The 21,113-nt window shown below is 38.8% G+C and overlaps 1 protein-coding gene across 1 annotated transcript; it reads left to right on the top strand.

Moving 5' to 3' along the window:
• Positions 1-602: 602 nt before the first annotated feature.
• slc30a6 (solute carrier family 30 member 6) lies at positions 603-19,364 on the top strand. The gene is made up of 15 exons (XM_083532246.1): positions 603-838; positions 1,182-1,228; positions 3,293-3,382; positions 5,068-5,152; positions 10,741-10,783; positions 12,910-12,975; positions 13,425-13,505; positions 13,850-13,885; positions 14,177-14,271; positions 15,077-15,125; positions 16,644-16,763; positions 17,009-17,111; positions 17,221-17,268; positions 17,393-17,461; positions 18,324-19,364. Exons 1-15 carry the CDS (start codon positions 655-657, stop codon positions 18,846-18,848), a joined length of 1,641 nt encoding a protein of 546 aa, XP_083388372.1. The 5' UTR covers positions 603-654; the 3' UTR covers positions 18,849-19,364.
• Positions 19,365-21,113: the final 1,749 nt, after the last annotated feature.

A 21,113-nucleotide genomic window follows, 5' to 3' on the forward strand; every position in this document is an offset into this window, starting at 1 on the left:
CATGTAATGCACTAAAATGTATGTAATTTTCTTTTTTTCTTCTCATTTCTTTTTCTCTGGAGGTTTGTGTTAATTTGACATGAGTGTGTAATACCTCTGGTTCTTTTGACATTTCATATAGAAATTATTTTTTTTATCCAAATGACAACCAAAAGATGGTTTTAAAGAGAGCACCCTCTGGTGGTCTGGCATAAAATTTCTCCATTCTGGACCTTACGAAAGCACCCTGTCACCATGTTATTATGAAAGTTAGCATTCTTTAAAAAACGGGCCTTATCACACAATGCTTTTGACTGCTTTTAACATTTTAGTAACAATACATCAACTGCTAAAACAGTTTTCAAGCAGAATGTAAAAAGAGGGCATGACTTTGTGAATTAGCATATGCTCATCCATGCCTTGTAGAGATTTACAATATAATTCATGCTGCTATAGACATAATTAACTGTGCAGATGAATGATTGTAAACCAGTATGATGTAATCTATTTAAAAGTTTAAAAGTGGAGTTTAGAATGTCAATTCCTTGAGGTTAATCACAGCGTAAAAAACATTGATTCTCGTCGTTATCCACCACAAACACTAGGGGTCGCAAACGCGCCATCCCTTGGCCAGCAAACCACAACCTGAAACCCGAGAAGAAGCGGCGCTCCAAAATGGCGATGGACGCAATGTCCACGTCTGCATCAGGACTACCATACCATCATGTTTCTGACTACTACCCGAGGAAACTCGGTCCGAAGCCGGACGTGGTGCCTTCTGGTGTAACCGAGAGGAAAATAGGACCCGCGGATAAACCTGACATGGTCGCAGTGGACGTTATCAACTTCAAGGACTCGGGTATTGCATTTAGTAGCGCTGTTACCCGGATAGTCCAGAACCGAGTCCCAAACTGAACATGAAACCCTAAATAGGCGCCCTACATAGTGTCTACGTAACGGGTTTTATACCCTTTATAGTGCACTTGGTGTTTAATATGGAGCCGTTTGGGATTGTCCCTCGGCTAATGTATAGGCAGTTTAAATTCTGTATAATGGAGATTATCTGGATAAAGTCTCTGTCATTGTGTTACACATATTGTCGCATATTAAAACATATATATAATAATAATCATATTTTGGATATAATTTGTCACTGCAGCTGCCCTTTTTTATTTTTAGTTGTTTTCTGTATTTGTTTTCAGACACACCAGTATACAGGAAGAAACAGGAAACAGACACTTATATTCTGGTAAGTTTGTGTGCAATGTGCATCTAATAAAACAATATTTTTATCCTCTTATCCCAGCTTTAATTAAAAAAAAAAAAAAAAGAGAAAAACAGGAAGTGCAGGATGACAGCGATGAAATGCTCACTCCAGGAACTGATGGAATGATTGATATGAAAATGAAAATAAAATATATTAAGTCGTGTAAAAAACCTATGCTTATAACCAAAGTAAAAAAAACAAAACCAAAGGCACCTGTACAATGCCTTGACATTTAGATATTTTTGTTTTTGTTTTTCCCCAAAAAAACATACCATTGCAAATCCAGCACAGGTTTATCATAAAAAATAATTGGCAATTATTGGCACCCTTTTCGTCTCAACTTTGTGCTTCCTTACTTTTTCCGAGATTCCAGCTCTGGGTCTTGTGCTACAATGCCTGATGAGGTGGGAGAATATATGGCGAGAGATTTGAGACCCTTCTTAGAGATTCATTTGGAAAATTTTCAAGGTCCATCCTGGTGTACCTCCGTTTGAGGATTTTCGGTGGGGTTCGAGGCAGGGAGCTGGGAGTGCCGTGGCATGACCCTGCTTCTGTGGCTATTTTTGTATTGATTTGGATGGATGCATTGCCTCATTATCCTGCTGGAAGATCCAACCAAGGCCCATTTCAGGCTTCCTTTAAGCAGAGGCAGTCCAATGTTCATTCGCTGACTTTTTTTTTTATTATTCATATTTGCCATTTATGCACTGTATAAGCTCAAGTGTTCTTTCTCTGAAGGAATTCGATTTTTTTGTTACTTCTAAACAAAGTCTTGCTGTTCAATGGCCTTTGATAGCTGTTGTATAAACATGGCTTTCACACAGGAAGTAGATTGAAAGGGTTTTCGCTCGCATTCAGATCCCCTTCACGGAGAAACTTAGTGAATGTATATTGTAAATACGCTGATTTTGACAAATGGGTTGATGCTCAAAAAGTGAATCCACATACAAGAAGTTATGTCTTTTCTCATGTATATTATACACTATATTGCCAAAAGTATTGGGTCACCTGCTCATAAGTACAGTATGTGATTTTTGAGCATTTAGTCCCAATTTGCTCTTATAAGTCCCTCCACTCTTCTGGGAAGATGTTCCATTAGATTTTGGAGTGTGCTTCTGGAGATTTGTGTTCATCAGCCACAAGGGGGTTACGAAAGGCAGGTACTGGTACAGATAAGGTGAGGAGGCCTGGGGTGAAGTCAGCATTTCAATTCATTCCAAAGGTGTTCAGTAGGGATGAGATCAGAGCTCTATAGCAGGTCATTCATGATCTTCCTCTCCAAAGCAAGTAAACCAGATCTTCAAGGAGCTCACTTTGTGCACAGGGGCATTTCTTTGAAATGCAAAGAAAGTTGTTGTACTCCATTAAATCAGATATAATGGAATTGGTTAAGAATTTGTGATGTGTTTTGTATCCTGAAGAAGCGACTTAATACACTATATTTCCAAAAGTATTGGGTCACCGGACCTTTCCTGCTCTGTGGTTCTTTTCCAAACTGTTACCACAAAGCTGGAGGCACTCAAGTGTACAGGACGTCTTTAGATGCACTTTAATAACATTTTGCATTCACTTGAACTTGGAAACCCAAACCTGTTCCAGCATGGCCTTGAAGATCTGGTTTATATGCTTTGGAGAGGAAGATCTTGGTGGCCTGCTATAAGAGCTCTGATCTCATCCCTACTGAACACGTTTGGGATGATTGTGAACGCTGACTTTACCCCAGGTCTCCTCATCCTCACTAAATCAGTACCTCAGTTTACTAACGCCCTTGTGGCTGAATGAGCACAAATCTCCATAAGCACACTCCTAAATCTAGTGGAACATCTTCCCAAAAGAGTGGAGGCAATTATATGGTATTTAATGGAGACTAAATGTGGAATGAGATGTTTAAAATGTCAGTAAAAAATATTATAGTCAGGTGTCCACAAACCTTTGTGTATATAGTGTATGACTAAGCATCAGGAGATTTCTATTAGTATTGATGAGTAACAGTGACTTTTTCTTGACTTCTTCTCACACGTATGTTCACTTTTCTTCTGCTTACAGCAGGGCACCATTCACCCCTTCCGCAAGTCGCACAAGTCCATCTTCAGCAAGTTCACCCAGGAGTTCAACGTAGTCCTTTCAGACAGACGGGTGAGTTGATCGCGAGTTGTTTACGGTAATTGTTTGTTTCCATTTAGGGAATCGAGTTTCAGGACAATTGAAGATGAACTGCTTATCTATTTTTAAGCAGCATATTTCAGCTTCTTTTCAGCAGCACGTTTTCCTATAAGGCAGTAAGGTTCTTGTGCAAATCGTTGTAACTTCAGAAGATGAGGTCATGGGGCGTCAGGGTTGGATTGTAATCCAGTTTTGGCCGATAAAAGCGTCCCGCTTTTACAAACCAAGCAGGATCGGATTACGCGTTGTGTTTTAGTAAGCCAACCGAGATCAATAGGAGATCTGCGTGTGGAGAGGTCAAGGTTGAGAAGGTTATTAGTCATGTCTTTAGGAATTCACTTGCGAACATGGTTTTTAATTGTTATTCCCTTTTCAATGAATTATATCAAATATAAAAGAGAGAAAGAGAGAGTTTTTGCAGAGTCTCTGTTTTAGGCTTGAGAGGATATTTTCTCCTCTTATGACGAAAGTCCAATGGGAGATGTTTCAGGGTACTTTGTATTCTGTATTTGTCTATACAGTATCTCACAAAAGTCCTCTACGAATAACAACATATAGCGATTATTGTCTAAATAGCTGCCAATAAGTGCCTTTGTGTGAGCACCACTGTTATCTAGCACTGCCTTAATCCTCCTGGGCATGGAATTCACCAGAGCTCCTCACTCCTCCATAATGACATCACTGACCTGCTGGATGTTAGACACATGGCGCTTCTCCACATTCCAAAAGGGTTCAGATCTGAATTCGCCACTCCATCACCTTTAGCTTCCTCAGCAAGGCAGTTGTCATGTTGGAAAACCGGCGTTGGGCCCAGTTTCTGAAGGGATAGCATTATGTTCTGCTTCAGAATGTCACAGTACATGTTGAAATCCATGTTTTTCTCAATGAACTGCAGATCCCCAGTACCAGCAGCACTCGTGCATCCCCAGACCACGGTGCTACCACCACCATGCTTCCTCACAACCAATAGGAATGCAGCTGATGAGTGGCAGTTTTCTCACTTTAATATAAATGTAAATAGGTGGCGCTAACATGCTGCAAAGAAAATGGGTAGAGCTAATCTGATATTGAGTAAATACTTTCAGGAATATAAATATGTGGGGTTAAACTGCTATAATGTGATTGGACTATTTTTTATAAAAGTATAATCAGCACTTTTAGAAGGTAAAATCCTTAGGTTTCCCTGATCGCGGTCCTGTAAGAACATCTTGTTATCTGTATAAACAGAAAGAGGTGGGGTGGCTACAATTTCAGTTTCAGTAACAAGACACATTATTGGCTAATCGGGTATGTAACAGTACACCGAGGTGATGGCACACTTTACATCTCCTCGCATCCTCATCCTGTATTTAAATGGAAAAAAATAAAAAATTTTGATATTTCGCATAGAAGCGAAACGAAACCATTCCGTTGTTAATTTAAGCAGCTTTTTAAGAATGCTCTGTAATGTGCTTGTACTATGAGACATCTCTTCTGTATCTCATATAGAATCAATAACGTTTACTGTAGAAAGGATTTATCAGTGTGGTGCAACTACACTTCTAATTGTGGCCTCTCTCTCTCTGATTGATTGCTTTGCTCTTCTACTTTTATGTCTTGAAAATATTTGAGAATATTTTGAACCTTGTGAAAAGGGTGCACGCTAAACTCTGTTGCAGACATGGAAGATCTTACTGTTTGGGATGTTGAATGTCATCTGCACAGCTTCCTTACTAATGTGGTGCAACTCCACAAACAGTATGGGTGAGTACACAACTGCTTTTACATATCAATCTCAGAGAAGAGTGCTCCATTGCTTCAGGGTAACTCTTTTAGACCAAATGTTAACTATGAGTGTATATAGAATATATATAATGATAAACACAAACATATTAAGTATCAGCAAACTGTGTGTGTGCGTAAGGGAAAGTGCAAAAATATAGACAGACTGCAGAAACTGCCACCACTGCGTGGTACACAGGAAAAGGACGCCGCTCACGTATCGAGCAGAGAAGTGAAAGCCGATCTCGACGTCAATACCAAGCACACCGATCTGCACTTCTTCCTGTAGACAGAGGACAAAAAGATCCAGAGGACAACAGTGTGTTGGTACACTTCCCATATGGTGTTTATCCACATCGAAATGAAACGCTAATATTTATGCCATTGAGGGGAAGATTTAGTTTCTTACATGCTTGCTCAAGTTGTACCAACAGGGTCAGAGACCATGCCTGCTGTTATTTTAGTGAGACTAAACACAACACTTATTTCTCTGACTTCAACTTTATTAGGAACGCAGATATACCTTCACATTCATGCGATTATCCCGTCAGTTAACCACATAGCAGGAGAAATACCAAAAGTCATCCAGATCATTAACAAGAGCCTCAGGAACGTTCACAGTAAAAGCAACCAAATTTTGCTGTCCTGAACTGTGGCATGGCTATAGACGTTAGTGTTTACAGAGAGCAATAAACTTCCACTGAGCAGTGTTTCTATGGTCTGAAGCTTCCAAAGAGAGATCATGGAAGACTGGAGAGCCTTCAGACAGCCGCCAGCGTTCCTAGAAGTTTCCGTCGCAGCAAATTCAGTCTAAGGTTAGACTGTTTAATGCTTAGAGATATCAAGAAAACTCAAAGAGCTACATCATGCGACCGAAAGGTAATGTTTATGACAGCAAAATGAAAAATATTATGCTAACAATTATGGCTTTCATGGAAGGGTGGCTAGGAAGCAAGGTAAAAAAATGCATATGGCAGCAAGAGCCAGGTTTGCTAAATTGCGTCTGGACCACAGAAGTTCTGAAATTTTTTATTTATTTTTTTTGGACCAATGAGACCAAGATGGTGAAAAGCAAACATAACCAATCACCACAAACACCTCTTGTCTGATGATCTGGGTTTGTCTTATAGCCAAAGGAGCTGGGAAACGTGAGATGATGATGATGATTATGAACTCACTTTATACCACAATATTTCTTTCAATGTGTGGTCATCTGTCCAGCAATGTAGGTTGGGCTGATATGTTGCCACGCAGCAGGAAAGTGATCCCATGTGCACCAGCAAACTGACAAATCTGAAGGAGAAAAAAAACGAGTTTTGGAATGTCCAAGTAACAGTTATTAAGGCACTTAAGGTTGTTGGGTTTTTTTATTTTTTTTTTTAATCTTTGCAAATTTATTGAAGATTAAAAAAAAAAAAGTCACATGCACATAAATATTCACAGCCTTTGCCATGACATTTAAAATTAAGCTCAGGTGCATCCTGTCCACTGATCATCCTTGAGATGTTTCTACAACTTTATGGAGTCCACCTGTGGTAAATTCGGTTGTTTGGACATGATTTGGAAAGGCACACACCTGTCTATACAGGGCTCCACAGTTAACAGTACATGTCAGTGCACAAATCAACCCATGAAGTCCAAGGAATTATCTGTAGACCTCAGAGACAGGATTGTATTAAGGCACAGATCTGGGGAAGGGAACAGAAACATTTCTGCAGCATTGAATGTCTCAATGAGCACAGTGGCCTCCATCATCTGAAATTGGAAAAGTTTGGATCCACCAGGACTCTTCCTAGAGCGTGGCCAAACTTAGGGGGAGAAGGGCTTTAGACAGAGAGGTGACCATTGACCCATTGGTCACTCTGAAAGAGCTCTGGTGTTTCTCTGTGGAGAAAGGCACCTGAATCCTCTTCGGAACATGAGAAACAAAGATTGAACTTTTTGGCCTGAATGAAATACGTTATGTCTGGAGGAAACCAGGCACTGCTCATCACCTGGCCAATACCATCTCTACAGTGAAGCATGGTGGTGGCAGCATCATGCTGTGGGGATGTTTTTCAGCAGCAGGGACTGGGAGACTCGTCAGGATTGAATGAAAGATGAATGCAGCACTGTACTGAGACACGATTGATGAAAACCTGCTCCAGTGCACTCGACCTCAGACTGGGCGACAGTTCATCTTCCAACAGCACAACTCTGTGAATGTCTTTGAGTGGCCCAGCCAGAGCCCAGACTTCTGATCTGAAAATGGCCATGCACCGACACTCGCCATCCAACCTGAAGGATCTTAAGAGGTTCTGCAAAGAAGAATTGAAGAACTGCCCAAAAATAGGTGTGTCCAGCTTGTTGTAACAAATTCAAAAACACTTGATGCTGTAATTGATGCCTACGGTGCTTCAACAAAGTATCAAGCAAACACACTTCTTTCAGGTTGTCATTATTGGGGTTTTGTTTGTAGAATTTAAAGAAAATAATGAATTTAATCGATTCTGGTAAAAGACTAACATAACAAAATGTGGAAAAGTGAAGCTCTGTGAAAACGTTCCTGCTGCACTGTATAATTATATCTGTATAATTGAAACACAGCGGCTTTTCCTCTTTCTTCTTCTCGCTAATAACGACGTGTTCCTTTACCTCCATTTATTTGACGCCCTCACACATTGGTCTTTGTGTCCATCTCCGTTTGTTTTTGAGCATGTAAGCAATCTTCACATGCCACTGAAAAACTAGAATGTAAAACAGATGAGTCTACAGGACGCCGCTTGCTTCAGTCAGCTCGCCGAGATCAAATTCTGCATCGGAAACACCGTATCTCCTTTCTGGCTGTGGAAAATGTACACACTTTAATCTAATACGCGCATCCTTCTTTTGTCAACACTTCTTTCGGATGGATCGATGTGGCATAGCGTCTCAGCCAAATTCGCCAATACACTCGTTACCTGGGGGGGAAAACAATAGGAAGCCGCTGTGGGTTCTGCTGTTTGTGCTTCGGCAAAGTGATGCTCAGGGTTTGGTTTTATTGTCTAAACTTACTGTCGTGCCTTTTATTGTAATGTGTATATGACGGATTCGCCACCCAGGGTGTACTACGCTCCTGTATCAAAGTGTTTGTGGTTAAATTAGTGGGTCTGAAACAGTAAAATCTCAGCTTCCTGTTCTCACCTTCTTAATCGAACTATTCTAATATATATCCTGTATATTATCCTTTTTTCGTCTTTTAACCGAATTTTATATCTACATTTGTTACTAAAAGGAAGTATTTCTTTTCAGTTCATTTTCTTCTTTTCTAATTTCTCCCTTGCATGCATTCATCTGCTTAAAACCGTACGATTTACACATAGAGATCGCCACCGACTAGGTCTTACACCTGAGCAAGGTATAATTTTACTATATTTATAATGTAGAGAGAATGTATATACGTTTTTCAGAGCAATGTTTATTATTATTGCCGAAACAAAGAGTGTGTGTTGTTTTTCCCAGATATTAAGATCGTTTAGACTTTTTAGATAAGTGAGTCTCGTGGAAGCCCTGAAGGCCATAAGGCGTTGATATGAAGTCCTGCGAGACGTGCCTGAACTCTTCTATTCATTACCGACAGCCTACTTAACGTCTAGTGTTCCCTCCTCCATCTGTGGCCTTGCATTACACAAACCTATTAATTATTGTTTAAAACCAGACTCTCCTACAGTTTCAGACAAGTCTTGACCATTTATCATGTGTGGAGCAGCACTTTCTGCTGTTCAGTTAGGGAAGGATCAATACCCGTAAAAAACATATGATGGTTTAAGTCATCAAGTATGTGTTTTTATCAGTCATTAGATAATAAAAGGAAATGGAAAAGATCTTTCTTCAGACGCACTCATCACGAATTCCAGATCTTATGAGTATACAAATTGTACACGCCTCCAACATGACAAAATGATTCCTCCATTAGAAAATTGCCATTTACTTCTAATACTGGGATTTACTGGGATTTACTGGTTTCTTTCTCATAAAATCCCAGGGAGATTTTCCTTAAAACTGCCACTGCTGGTTTGGTCATTTGACAACTTCCAGGCCTAAAAATAAATTGACTGAATTTACATGCTGGACTTCTATAATTCAGTTTATTACATACTTTATTGTTTCCTTAGTAATGCCCCAATCACAGTGGCTTGGGGGTATGGTGGGTAGTCCACATAGCCTGATTTAAAAAAATAAAGACTTGAACACATCCTATTTGTTGATGTATACACTTAAAATATATGGTCAGTTTCTAAAGTTCAGTATGATGTAAAGACATGGAGCTAAAGCTAAAGTGCTAGATCTATATCATTCTAATGTGATTGACTGAGTGGAGTATATATTGTTTTTAAATATTTCTTAAGATTTCCAGATTTGGATCGAGCCAAATATGATTTCCCCATGAACCGTCTTACCACTTCACATACGCTGTTTTGTACGTTGAGAATATTATAGCATCGTAATTAAGTATTTATTCAACACAATCCAATTTGCTGGCAATAATATGCCCAGTCTCTTGTGTCTGTCGTCCACATTAACAGCGTTGCTCTGCGGCGCTCGTTCGCTCCGGCTCTTCCAGCAGCAGCGTCTCGGTTTACCCCCAGAGAAGCTCGTGTCAGCAGGGCTCGCGTCCTTCCACATTCTCCTGTTTCCCTCGCCAGGTGTTACATTGTAGTCGATCAATACGGCTTTTGGTTTACATCTGGGCCGATTTACCATTATTTCAACATGCCGCGTCAACAGACACCCGAGCTCAATGACGGTCGAGCGCTTCAGTTGGCGAATTCTCACTCACTTACCAAAAATACCAGGTTCCGCCGCGGTCCCGAGACCACACGTCAGACGGCACACCCGATCACCGCGTCTGCGCCTCCTTAAAGTTTACTCTTCTGTTTTGAATAACCAGGCGACGCTTAATGCCTTTTTAATGGACTTTACAGTCCCACCGGGGGGAAGATTGAGAGGAAGGAGGGCAGCTAGCATCGGGCAATTTGACATGTTTTGGCGCTCAAGCCCTGCAGACGCTTATTAAATATTTAGCTCCCTGGTCCGGCTCCGTTTTCCACCGCTGCTTCTCCTCCTTTCATACGCATTGATCGGTTCTGTAAACATACACAAGTGACCTTAATCTGCTCACAATATGCTACAAGGATTTGGTTCCCCTCCACCAGGGATTTGGCTATCTATCACTATACAAAATCTTGTATATTTCTTTCTCTGTCGCATTTTGCAGATGTTCATTTGAACCCAGTTACTATTCAAAATATTGTGTTCGAAGGTGTTCTTGTAAATCATACAACCCAACAAACAGAAAATGAATACCATCCAACTTGAATTTCAAGAACACTGTAATGCATCCGGCAATTACTGTATGTGCGTAGACTTCGTCTTTATCCTACATCCTTTCCACAATGTTCACGTTCAAATATTTGAAAGAAAACTTTCATGTTGAAAAATAGCAGAGCGATCCTCTGGATTCAAGTCTCTATTCAGTGCACCGCCAGTATGTTTACTGATCTGTATAATTCACTGCTTTCTAACCACAAACCTCTTGCTTTCTGTTTCAGCTTTAACTGCTTACACATACCTCACCATCTTCGATCTCTTCAGGTGAGTGTCTCTTCACGACATCTTCACAAGCTTAGCCAACGCTCGGCACTTCTTTTAAGCTTAAATGTACAGATTCTTTTTTGTTGTTGTTGTTACCTGCTGCTATGAGACTGAATGCATCATATATTATCATGTGATTTATAAAGTTTCAATTATCGATTTATTCAGTTAAGGCACTTATTCAGGAAATGTACAATTACCTTTTTTTTTTTTTTTTTTTTTTTTTTTTATTATACACCCCTAATAATTGGTCCCACCTGGTACATAAAAAAAATTATTAAAAAAATTAATAAATTAAAAACAATTAAAATAAAAGATACAGCACATGCATCTGAGGGGAACAAAAAACAAGTAAATTGATAGAACTTGGCACCTTTATTTGCCTTCATTTAAGTGTTCTGTAAGTAAGTACGTGTACGTATAAGTAAGTGTAAGTAACTATAAGTAAGTGTATGTAACAAAGTGTAAGTAAATATAAGTAACTATAATTAAGTGTAAGTAGTTGTAAGTAAATATAAGTAAGTGTAAGTAACTATAAGTAAGTATAAGTGTATGTAACTAAGTGCAAGTGTAAGTATAAGTAACTATAATTAAGTGTAGGTAACTGTAAGTAAGTGTAAGGAAGTAAGTGTATATAATAGGGGTGGCACGGTACATGGAAAAACACCCGAACCGCTCGGTTCGCTTGTCTCGGTTCGGTTTGTGTGTGCGTCACACTGTTCAATGCATTCGCAATGTAGCCCCGTGCTCAGTTTCACCTCAGACAGTTTCGCGTGAAAATACATATAGACAGTAAAAGTTAAGTAAGGAGTGCTGCAGAAATAGCATGTGGAGGACATAATGAAGGCTGCCCGGAGTTGGCGGATGCACCCGCGTCGTTCAAATCCAGTGTGTTGAATGTACTCGAGCCGCAGTTTAATATTCCCTCTCGCCGACATTTTTAAAAAAAATTTTTAAGCCAAATAAACTAAAAGCATGTCATCATCAATGTCTTCTCTCTTTCTGTATCAAAATCTCACCGTGCTTTTACTCAGAGATGGTACCAATAATGTGCTTAAAGTCAAGTCAAATTCAGTTAGTGCATGAATACATTACAAAAATGTTAATACTGTATCCTAAATTGTGTATAATTAAGCTCGTAAGCTATATATTAAATGCTGTGGAGTGTTGAAGATTAAAAGAAAAAATAACAAGAACCATACAGAACTGAAAACCGTGACCCTAAAACCGTGATACGAACCGAACCGTGGGTTTTGTGAACCATGCCACCCCTAGTATATAACTAAGTGTATGTAACTAAGTGTATGTAAGTATGTATAAGTAACTATAAGTAAGTGTAAGTAACTATAAGTAAGTGTAAGTAACTATAAGTAAGTGTAAGTAACTATAAGTAAGTGTAAGTAACTATAAGTAAGTGTATATAACTATAAGTAAGTAAGTTTAAGTAACTATAAGTAAGTATAACTAATTAAGTAAGTGTAAGTAAGTAAGTATATGTAACTAAGTAAGTGTAAGTAACTATAAGTAAGTATAAGTAATTAAGTGTAAGTAAGTAAGTAAGTGTAAGTAACTATAAGTAAGTATAAGTAATTAAGTGTAAGTAAGTAAGTAAGTGTAAGTAACTATAAGTAAGTATAAGTAATTAAGTGTAAGTAAGTAAGTAAGTGTAAGTAACTATAAGTAAGTATATGTAACTATAAGTAAGTAACTGTAAGTAAGTGTAAGTAACTATAAGTAAGTGTATGTAACTATAAGTAAGTAACTGTAAGTAAGAGTAAGTAACTATAAGTAAGAGTAAGTAACTATAAGTAAGTGTAAGTAACTATAAGTAAGTATATGTAACTATAAGTAAGTAAGTGTAAGTAAGTATAAGTAATTAAGTAAGTGTAAGTAACTATAAGTAACTATAAGTAAGTAAGTAAGTGTAAGTAAGTAAGTAAGTGTAAGTAGCTATAAGTAAGTAAGTGTAAGTAAGTAAGTGTAAGTAGCTATAAGTAAGTGTAGGTAAGTAAGAGTAAGTTACTGTGGGTAAGTGAAAGTAACTACTCTTGAAACTGCTATTAAAGTTTTTAATAATATCTCAAGTATTTGTATTAAAAATGAAATCTCTGATTTGTCCATTCCAGTTTGATTACATGCCTCATCAGCTCCTGGGTGGCCATGAAAAAACCAAGTCAAGCCTTTACATTTGGGTGAGTGCAAGATTCCTTAGAATAGTTTATTCACTGCCAGATATTTCTTATTTCTCAATCCCACCTCATTCTACAAAATCTCAACCTTTAGTGTGATACTGACTGAAGATCATCGTAGCTGCAGATTTTACAGAAAGCCTATTAAACACTTTTGGGGTGAACTGGACCACTAAAAACACCCCAGGCCTCCTCACCACACCTACATCAGTACCTGACTTTACTAACACCTGTGTGGCTGAATGAGCACACAAAAAGTGGAGGTTATTATAACATCAAATGCCCATATAGTGTATTTTCTATGCAGACTTCAACATTACATACCATCTTATTACTTCTCAGTGCACAATGGGTCCCTGGTTTTGTTTTTGCTGATCCCAAATGTATTGGAATGGTTGTGTTTACAGTATATATTTATTTATTTATTTTCCCCGTATGTATTGTTTCTTTAGTTTTGAACGCTTTGAGGTGCTGGCAGTGTTTGCCTCTACAGTACTGATTCAGCTGGGTGCTTTGTTCATTCTGAAGGAAAGGTGAGCCGTTTTCCTCTCTCCTCCTCCCTGCTCTAAATGTAGTATTTAAAGTTTAATGTCATAAATGCATCATTTATTACATTTTCATCACAGCTTGTTACAGTATATTGCTTTTGTGAAGGTTTTTCAGTTGCTGCTTTTTTGTAGGATTGTTCTGCTTATAAATGTGCGTTCAGGCAGCGTGTTCTGTGAGAACATGAATTCTCTTAAGAGCTCAACCTTGATTTCTTTATTATGTTCTAATATTCAGTCAGTTATACTACTGGTTCTGTCTTCTGAGACTCAGAAATGTAAGTGAATTGCTGTGTGCGGTGTTGTGACTGAACGTTGTGTCGTCTTTGCAGCGTGGAACGCTTCATGGAGCAACCGGAGGTGCACACGTAAGCTCTCGTTCCTTTTTTACTCTTACTCGTCTTCCAGCCGATTCCCTTAATAGGATTTTCAGCTAGCCATTCTGTTTCTCCCACACTCTTCGAGTGACACATTTCTGCCGAGACTTTCCATAATCTCCTCATGCATTTAGCTAATACGGTAACGTTATAGACCACCGTGTCTAATCCCAGCATAATTCCCTAATGACCTGACCTCGCTTTGGTTTGTTGGATTCGAACGTATAAAATGTTTTGATGTTTTAAATTGAACTCGATATGCACCATGCTGCCTCCCTGCAGGGGGCGCCTTTTAGTCGGGACCTTAGTGGCTCTGTTTTTCAACCTGCTGACGCTCCTTTCAATCAAGAACAAGCCCTTCGTCTCCGTTTCTGAAGGTAGGCTTTTTTTTCCTTCAATCTCCCTTCATTTCAGATTTTTTGTCTAAATATTTTCAGAGATCAGTGTGAATACTTGTGAAATTGGAGCCAGACAATGAAAAATTTACAGTTCAAAGGAAAATTTTAATATATGTCTCTTTTCACAGTCATTAGTAAATTGGGGGGGGGTGAAAATTATCGTCAGTGTAACATAGATCTTGCCACTTTTTTTTGGTCCGTTTAGCATCAAGTACATGTAAAGCGCTAGATGGACCTGTTTAGATTCACAAATGTCTATTGTAATAATAATCCTGGGCATTTATGCTTTGTGGACAAATATCTGCATGGCATACACAGTGTTCGGCTGTTTAAAATCTATAAGAAATGAAGAAATGCCTGCAAGTCCTAGATCTCTGGAGTGGAGCTCACCCTGACCTTAAATCAAGCTTTTGTCATGCAATTTATTTGCCTGTTAATGACTTTACCATGGTCAATGCTTAGTAGAGCTACTGTTTGCGTCTCTGATGTCTTCTGGTCTACATGCTGCTATGGTCATGTTTTCATGTAGTGATGACAGATTTATTAAGTGTACTGAAGACCTTTTTTTTTGTAAAACAACTTGGAAGCAAAGGAGCTTCTAGTGAACTTTTTCTTTCTTCGAATCTTCAGTTTTCTGTATTTATGTAAATAAAAGGTTTATTAGATGATCGTATGAGGGGCTGAGAATCTTGCCCAGGGGGATTGGTGTCTTCAAGGTCTGACCCTGGAGTGATCAGGTAACAAAATTGTTGATTCCTTCTTTTTTCTTCTCTTCTTTTTCCAGCTGCCAGCACCAGTTGGCTCCAGGAGCATGTGGCTGACCTGAGTCAAAGGTAAGATCATTTTTCACCAAATCATCCATCTGGAATGATCTTTATCTTTCAATCCTCAAATGGAAAGTTCTGACCTATTGAGGTTGGTTTGATGGAGAAGAGGTTGCATTCAGTGTTTAGAGACGATTGCAGCCGAGATGTCAATATTCCCAACCAAAACATTGTGAAGAACGCACAGACTTAATGAGCACAAATGATCTGCAGGTTTTCCCTTTTCAGGTTTCCCAAAATTCCCCTTTTGACCTTAAGGGCAGAGCTGCAACTGAAGGTCATGCTGGTCATGGATCTCCATGACTTCACAGCTGGTGTAAATAACTGAGGTCATTGGATTCTTTTTAGTCTCCTGATCCCATGTATCAAGCTTTTCCTCTCAGTCTGAGCTTTTTTTTTGTTTCCTTTTCAGGAAAGATAGTTCTCCTGCTAGTCCAAAAAGCTTTGGTTGTGTCCAGCGATTGGTGTTTAAATAGTAAATGTGGCAGTTTTCCGTTTCAAGACCTTGCCAGCATTTTCAAACCTGAAGCTTGTACTATTTCTCCAAAGACATATAAAAATAAGAATGGATAAATATTTCAAGAGCATGCAGCAAGTTTTCAACCACCTACGCAAAAATTTTATTTCATTTCGAGCTACTTTATATGCATTTTTATTATACTTTATAACGTTATAAAATCAGTCCGTAGGTCTTCCAGTTTGGGAAAGAAGTGCATATGGATAGAAATGTAAGATGTCCAAATACTTTTGTCCGTATATTGTATTTCATTTCTTAAAACAAATATCCGAGCTCGTTATTCAGTTTATCTCCTAACCATTTTTAATGCTGGTCGAACGATTGAATTATTCCACCATCATGGCAGGGTTGCGTGATTATAAAGCCAAAACCCGGCATCTCTCACTACTGCACACTGGATTTAATGACTGGATTGAGGATTTATGTAACATAATATCAACTGTTTGTTTGCTTTGCGCTAATCTCGTGTTTTCCATCATAAAGGAAAGCAGGATTACAGAATAGAAAGCGGGGCAGGCTTTTGCCTCTGTGAAGGAATCAATGGCTTCTGCTCTGGTTTTATGAGTGCCCCAGTAAGATTATCTGATTATACAAAGAAATGTGCCTCTTCTATTTGTAACTTTCAGTGATTTTATTTTAAAATAGTGAAATAAAGCACATTTAATTACGTGTTAATCCAGCATTAAGAGTTGTTTTTTGTTGTTGTTGTTGATTACTGTCACTTGCTGATTCTAGTTCAGCCTCTTCTAGATTTATAGACATATTCAATCTGCTAGGAACTCCAAATGCTTCATTCATGCTTATGTTTTCTGCAGCAGTACAACTCTGGATTTACTTCCAGTCCAGATATTGTAGTGATCCAGTCAGAGCTGATGAAGTTTTACCTCAGTACAAATTTGAATTCAGCAAAAAGAAAAAAGGAGCCATGTAAACGAAAGGCTGTTTTGCTGGAGTTTTGGACGCAGATGAGCCGTTTGTGTAATCGTTGTACTGTTTTTGGTATTTTGCAGTCTGTGCGGGATTGTCCCGGCCTTGAGCAGCATTCTTTTGCCTCGCATGAATCCCTTTGTTCTTATCAACCTGGCTGGAGCGTTCGCTCTTGGAATCACTTACATGCTCATCGAGATTAAGTAAGGACATTAGTTGTATAACTCGTTTCATTTCCCGAATGCAGTTGAACAACCGTTACACTTGCTGACCAATATTTGTTTTCGCAAATGTATTTCTGATGCAATAAAAAAAAAAAAAAGAAACCCCAAATTTATATACAACGTGACTTTATATCAGTGCTATATGTAAATTAATATTTTTATCATCAAAATAAGTGTATATACATATATATCTTATTAACAAATGGCATTCTGTGACTTTGCAGCAACTATAATGCAGTGGACACTGCTTCTGCTGTAGCGATCGCCCTCATGACCTTTGGCACCATGTATCCCATGAGTGTGTACAGTGGAAAAGTCCTTCTCCAGGTATACTATTAATAATAATAAAATTCATGATAAAAGCTATTTGTGTTTTATAAATATACAGCACTAATAATCTTTAAATTGAAAATTGGTTATGTTTACAATTTTCTAGACCACTCCTTCTCATGTGATTGGACAACTTGACAAAGTGCTTAGGGAGGTGAGTTTTGTAGCTGTTGACCAGAATCAACCAAATCACACAATTTTCAGTCTGTTCTTTCATCCTCTTATTGATGTACAAGCAAATGCTGCCCTTTTATAACTATACACAACTTTCTCTCCAGGTCTCTACGCTGGATGGAGTTTTGGAAGTCCGGAATGAACACTTCTGGACAATAGGCTTTGGCTCTCTGGTGTGCTGTTGTTTTGTTTTGTATTTATTTATTTGGCTTCTGAAAATGTATTTATTTCTTAGTATGTGGTTTATTGAGTCCTAGTAGAGGAACTCCTGAAAGATTTTACTCTTCTGTAACCGCAGATGCACCAACAGTTGCACCAAAACTGGACTGTTTTAATCTTTCGAGTGTCTAAGAACCTTTTTCCCACTGTAGTCTCAGATTTCTTGTTCTGATGACAGCATGTCCTCCAGTGTCGTCTCCTTCCGTTTAAGCCCCTCAGCCTCGAGGTTAGGCTTGGTCTGCTTTTTATTCCCTCTTACCATGGATGTAAATAGTGGTTCTTTGAGCTGCTGTAGACCTTCCTGCCTGATCAAGACTGTTTGGACATTCTTCTTTATATTTTCTCCTCATATTCGATGGGGGACGTAATGCTGCCTGGGTGGTGTTCGTTTTTCACGCTATTTTATGCAAACATCAAAAACTGCTGTGTGAAAATCCCAGGCGTTGGCAGTTTGCAATACTTAACTCAGCAAATCAGTCCCTTATGACCATTCAGCCACAGAGATCACATTCTTCTCTCGGAGATGTGAACATTACCCGAGGTTTTTTTTATATGAATCGGCAAAATTTACCCAATCAGCTCTTTGGGTCATTTTATGAATCCAGGTACAGGATTGTCCTGAATTTGTCCACTTTAGGCATTAATTTGGAATTAATTGGGATCTATTGCAGTTAGTCAGGATTTCGGTATATAATTCGGGTACTGATTGTTCTGTCATTTTAAGAGGCCTATGAATGTAGACCAGCACTTTCTTTGCTAACTATCAGTAACTTCTGGTTTAGTAATCGTGTTTTTGTTTTCTCTGAACAAAAACAGGCCGGCTCCGTCCACGTGCGCATCCGGCGGGACGCAAACGAGCAAATGGTGCTGGCCCATGTGACCAATCGCCTCCACACACTCGTCTCCACGCTCACCGTACAGATCTTCAAGGACGATTGGACGCGCCCATCCTTGGCCACCGGCCCGCTCAACCTTTCCGATATGGCACTTTCATCTGCAAAGCAACTTCAAGAACCCGAGCCACTGACTTCCACTCCCTCTAAACCGAGCAGCCCACCACCCGAATTCTCCTTTAACACTCCCGGCAGGAACCTGCGGCCCGTTTTACTCCCGAACATTCATCCGCAACGACCTTATAATATGGGCCTTGGGTACGGACCTTCTCCTTACAATGCGATGCTCAGTCAGGGCTTAACTCAGCCAGGAAGCAGCTTCGGTGTGGGTTTGGGCCCAGGACCGAGAATCCCCTCCATTCAGAACTACAGGACTACTTTTAGTGCAGCTCCAAACATATACGGAAGCAACCTTCTGCCTTCACAGAGCAGTCACTATAAACACTGATGTGTTGTCCAAGCGAGACTACAACAGGCTGAGCTGCAGAGAGACGTAACCAATATGACTCTATTTAATGAAAAGGACCAACAGTCTTCTCCTTAAAAGATTTTCTAATAGCATTTTTCTGTCCTTTTTTTTTTGTTTGTTTTTTTTAACTATTAAATAGATCACAAATGTATAAAAATATATGTAACGTTGTTTTTCTGCTGCTGATGCATTAAGAGGAGTGGTGTTATAAGAGATCATGATTTATTGGGATTTTTGGACTCAGTAAAGCAAATCACCTTTTATGTTAAGAAGACTTGGGAAAAGTACTTCTGCCTAAAAATGCTTGAATTACAAGTAAATATCTGTATTGCATTTGAACTTAGTCATTATTAAATCTGTTGTAAGAGGATTAAAATGTATGTGGGCAAATATAGAAATCAATTACTTAGACAGTAATTGTAACTGTACACGGTTTTAATGGGGAATGTCAACGACCAAAATGCAACACCTACATATTAAATGTTTTTACTTACAGGAAACGTTTAGGTGCTGTTTGTCTACAGTTATGAGCTGATGCAGTAGCTGTGCTGTAAACTTTACTCTTTTATCAGCTGTAAAGCAAATGAATGGTTATATTTTAAATACACAAAATGTGCGGAGGTCCGGGAAACTTGACAAAGCCTAATTTCAGAGAAACTGTCGTGAGAAAGTAGAAGTTTTGAGCAGAATAAAAAAAAAAAAAATTTCTACAACTTGCTTTGCACTGCTTTACCTTGAGATATAAATTATTTTTATTATCGCTTTTATGTTCCTGATAAGATCCTTTTAAATAATTGTTGGAAAGATCTGATTGTAAAAAATAGTCAGTCTGCCTAAAGATGACTGAATCCTTGCTAGCAAAGGTTAGAATTTCTTTGTAAATAAATGTCAGGCCTTGAGCAAGTTGTTAAACAGCTGTCATAGTGAATAATCATGAGCCTAAACAATTGTATCATTTCTTGTAGTCTGATAACAGAATGCCTAAAAAAAAGTTTTCCGGTTTTATACATTTTAATCGTCAAAGTTCACTGTTTTTCCAGACCCTCATACAAATTCCAGCAGTTGTCAGCAGTTGTCTGAAATGATTTCGCTTTTATTAATTGAGAACTTTCAGCATGAATGCATACGGGTTGATGGTTCAGGTCTAATCCAAAAATCATGGAGCAATTGCTTTGCGTTGGAGATGATTGCTGCTCAGTGATCCCTAATTTCCCTTTTTATAGAAAATCCTTGGTATGTACCAGAAGTAGTCTGCGCTCTAAATCATTGTATTTTTGAACAGTTGGAGAGAACACTATACCGATCAGGTCCAATACTCTATAGCAGCTGCCCTTATTGAAGTTCAAGTCGCTAGTTAAGATATGGGATGGCAGCAATGAATCTCTTGGCATAGGTATTCCTGTTTGTGCATTCTCACTGATGCATGATCCATACAGGCCTAGATTTGCAATCTTTGTGTTTATTAGTGGCCACAACTTGCGTGCCTAGAATTAATGTTGGAGCCCAGTAGGCTTATTTCCAACAGCTACTCTGCTGGAAAATGGGGCTGGATATTAATAATGAAAAATATTTTTTTTAAATGGAGAGGTTATAACACATGACTTATGCTATAAGATACAGTCTTGCATAAGATACAGCAGGGGGGGTCATCCAGCATACAGTCTAGCAATAACAGATGTGTTTGATACAAGTTGTGCAATACTACCAGGACTGCTAGCCACATTTCAGGAAAGTTTTTAGCCCAAATACATCTTTCCAAAATCTGGACGCTATCCAACCTGCAGTCCCCGTAATCTTGACAAGATGCTTTGTAGCTGAAAGCTACACCCATATGTAGTTCTTTCTCCACACTGTTTCCCAAAACAAGCTGCACACATTTATATGGAATGACTTTTTGTGCAAGATTTGGATTTGTATGTATGTAAGAATAACTGTAAATCAAACAAGATGTTGATAGGGTATGGTCAAGAATGGTGGACCTGTTGTAAGTTTACTGTAAAGCAGTGTGTGCAGGGAAAACCCACTCTAATTCTACATAGGCTTTGTGTGGAATTGCCCACACAGGGTCCATGTGAAATATGTTTGCAGCAGTTTTGCCCTTTGACTTATATTGCCTTTCCCTTGCCAAATTTAGACTTAGAAAAAACCCATATGGACCCCAATGGTGGCTTGGTATATTAGTATAATATAAACAGTATCCTGTTTGGGCCAGTTTGATGGTTTTTCCTGTCAGCAACCCAAACC

Source organism: Silurus aristotelis (genome assembly GCF_946808225.1).
Source record: "Silurus aristotelis genome assembly, chromosome: 27".
In the NCBI taxonomy this organism is placed as follows: Eukaryota; Metazoa; Chordata; class Actinopteri; order Siluriformes; family Siluridae; genus Silurus; species Silurus aristotelis.

Excerpts from the sequence above, each read along its gene's own strand:
- slc30a6 (XM_083532246.1), top strand. The coding sequence starts at position 655 with ATGGCGATGGACGCAATGTCCACGTCTGCATCAGGACTACCATACCAT. Across the intron at positions 13,886-14,176 it reads GAGCAACCGGAGGTGCACAC|GGGGCGCCTTTTAGTCGGGA; the intron begins GTAAGCTCTCGT and ends GCCTCCCTGCAG. Across the intron at positions 14,272-15,076 it reads CTTCGTCTCCGTTTCTGAAG|CTGCCAGCACCAGTTGGCTC; the intron begins GTAGGCTTTTTT and ends TTCTTTTTCCAG.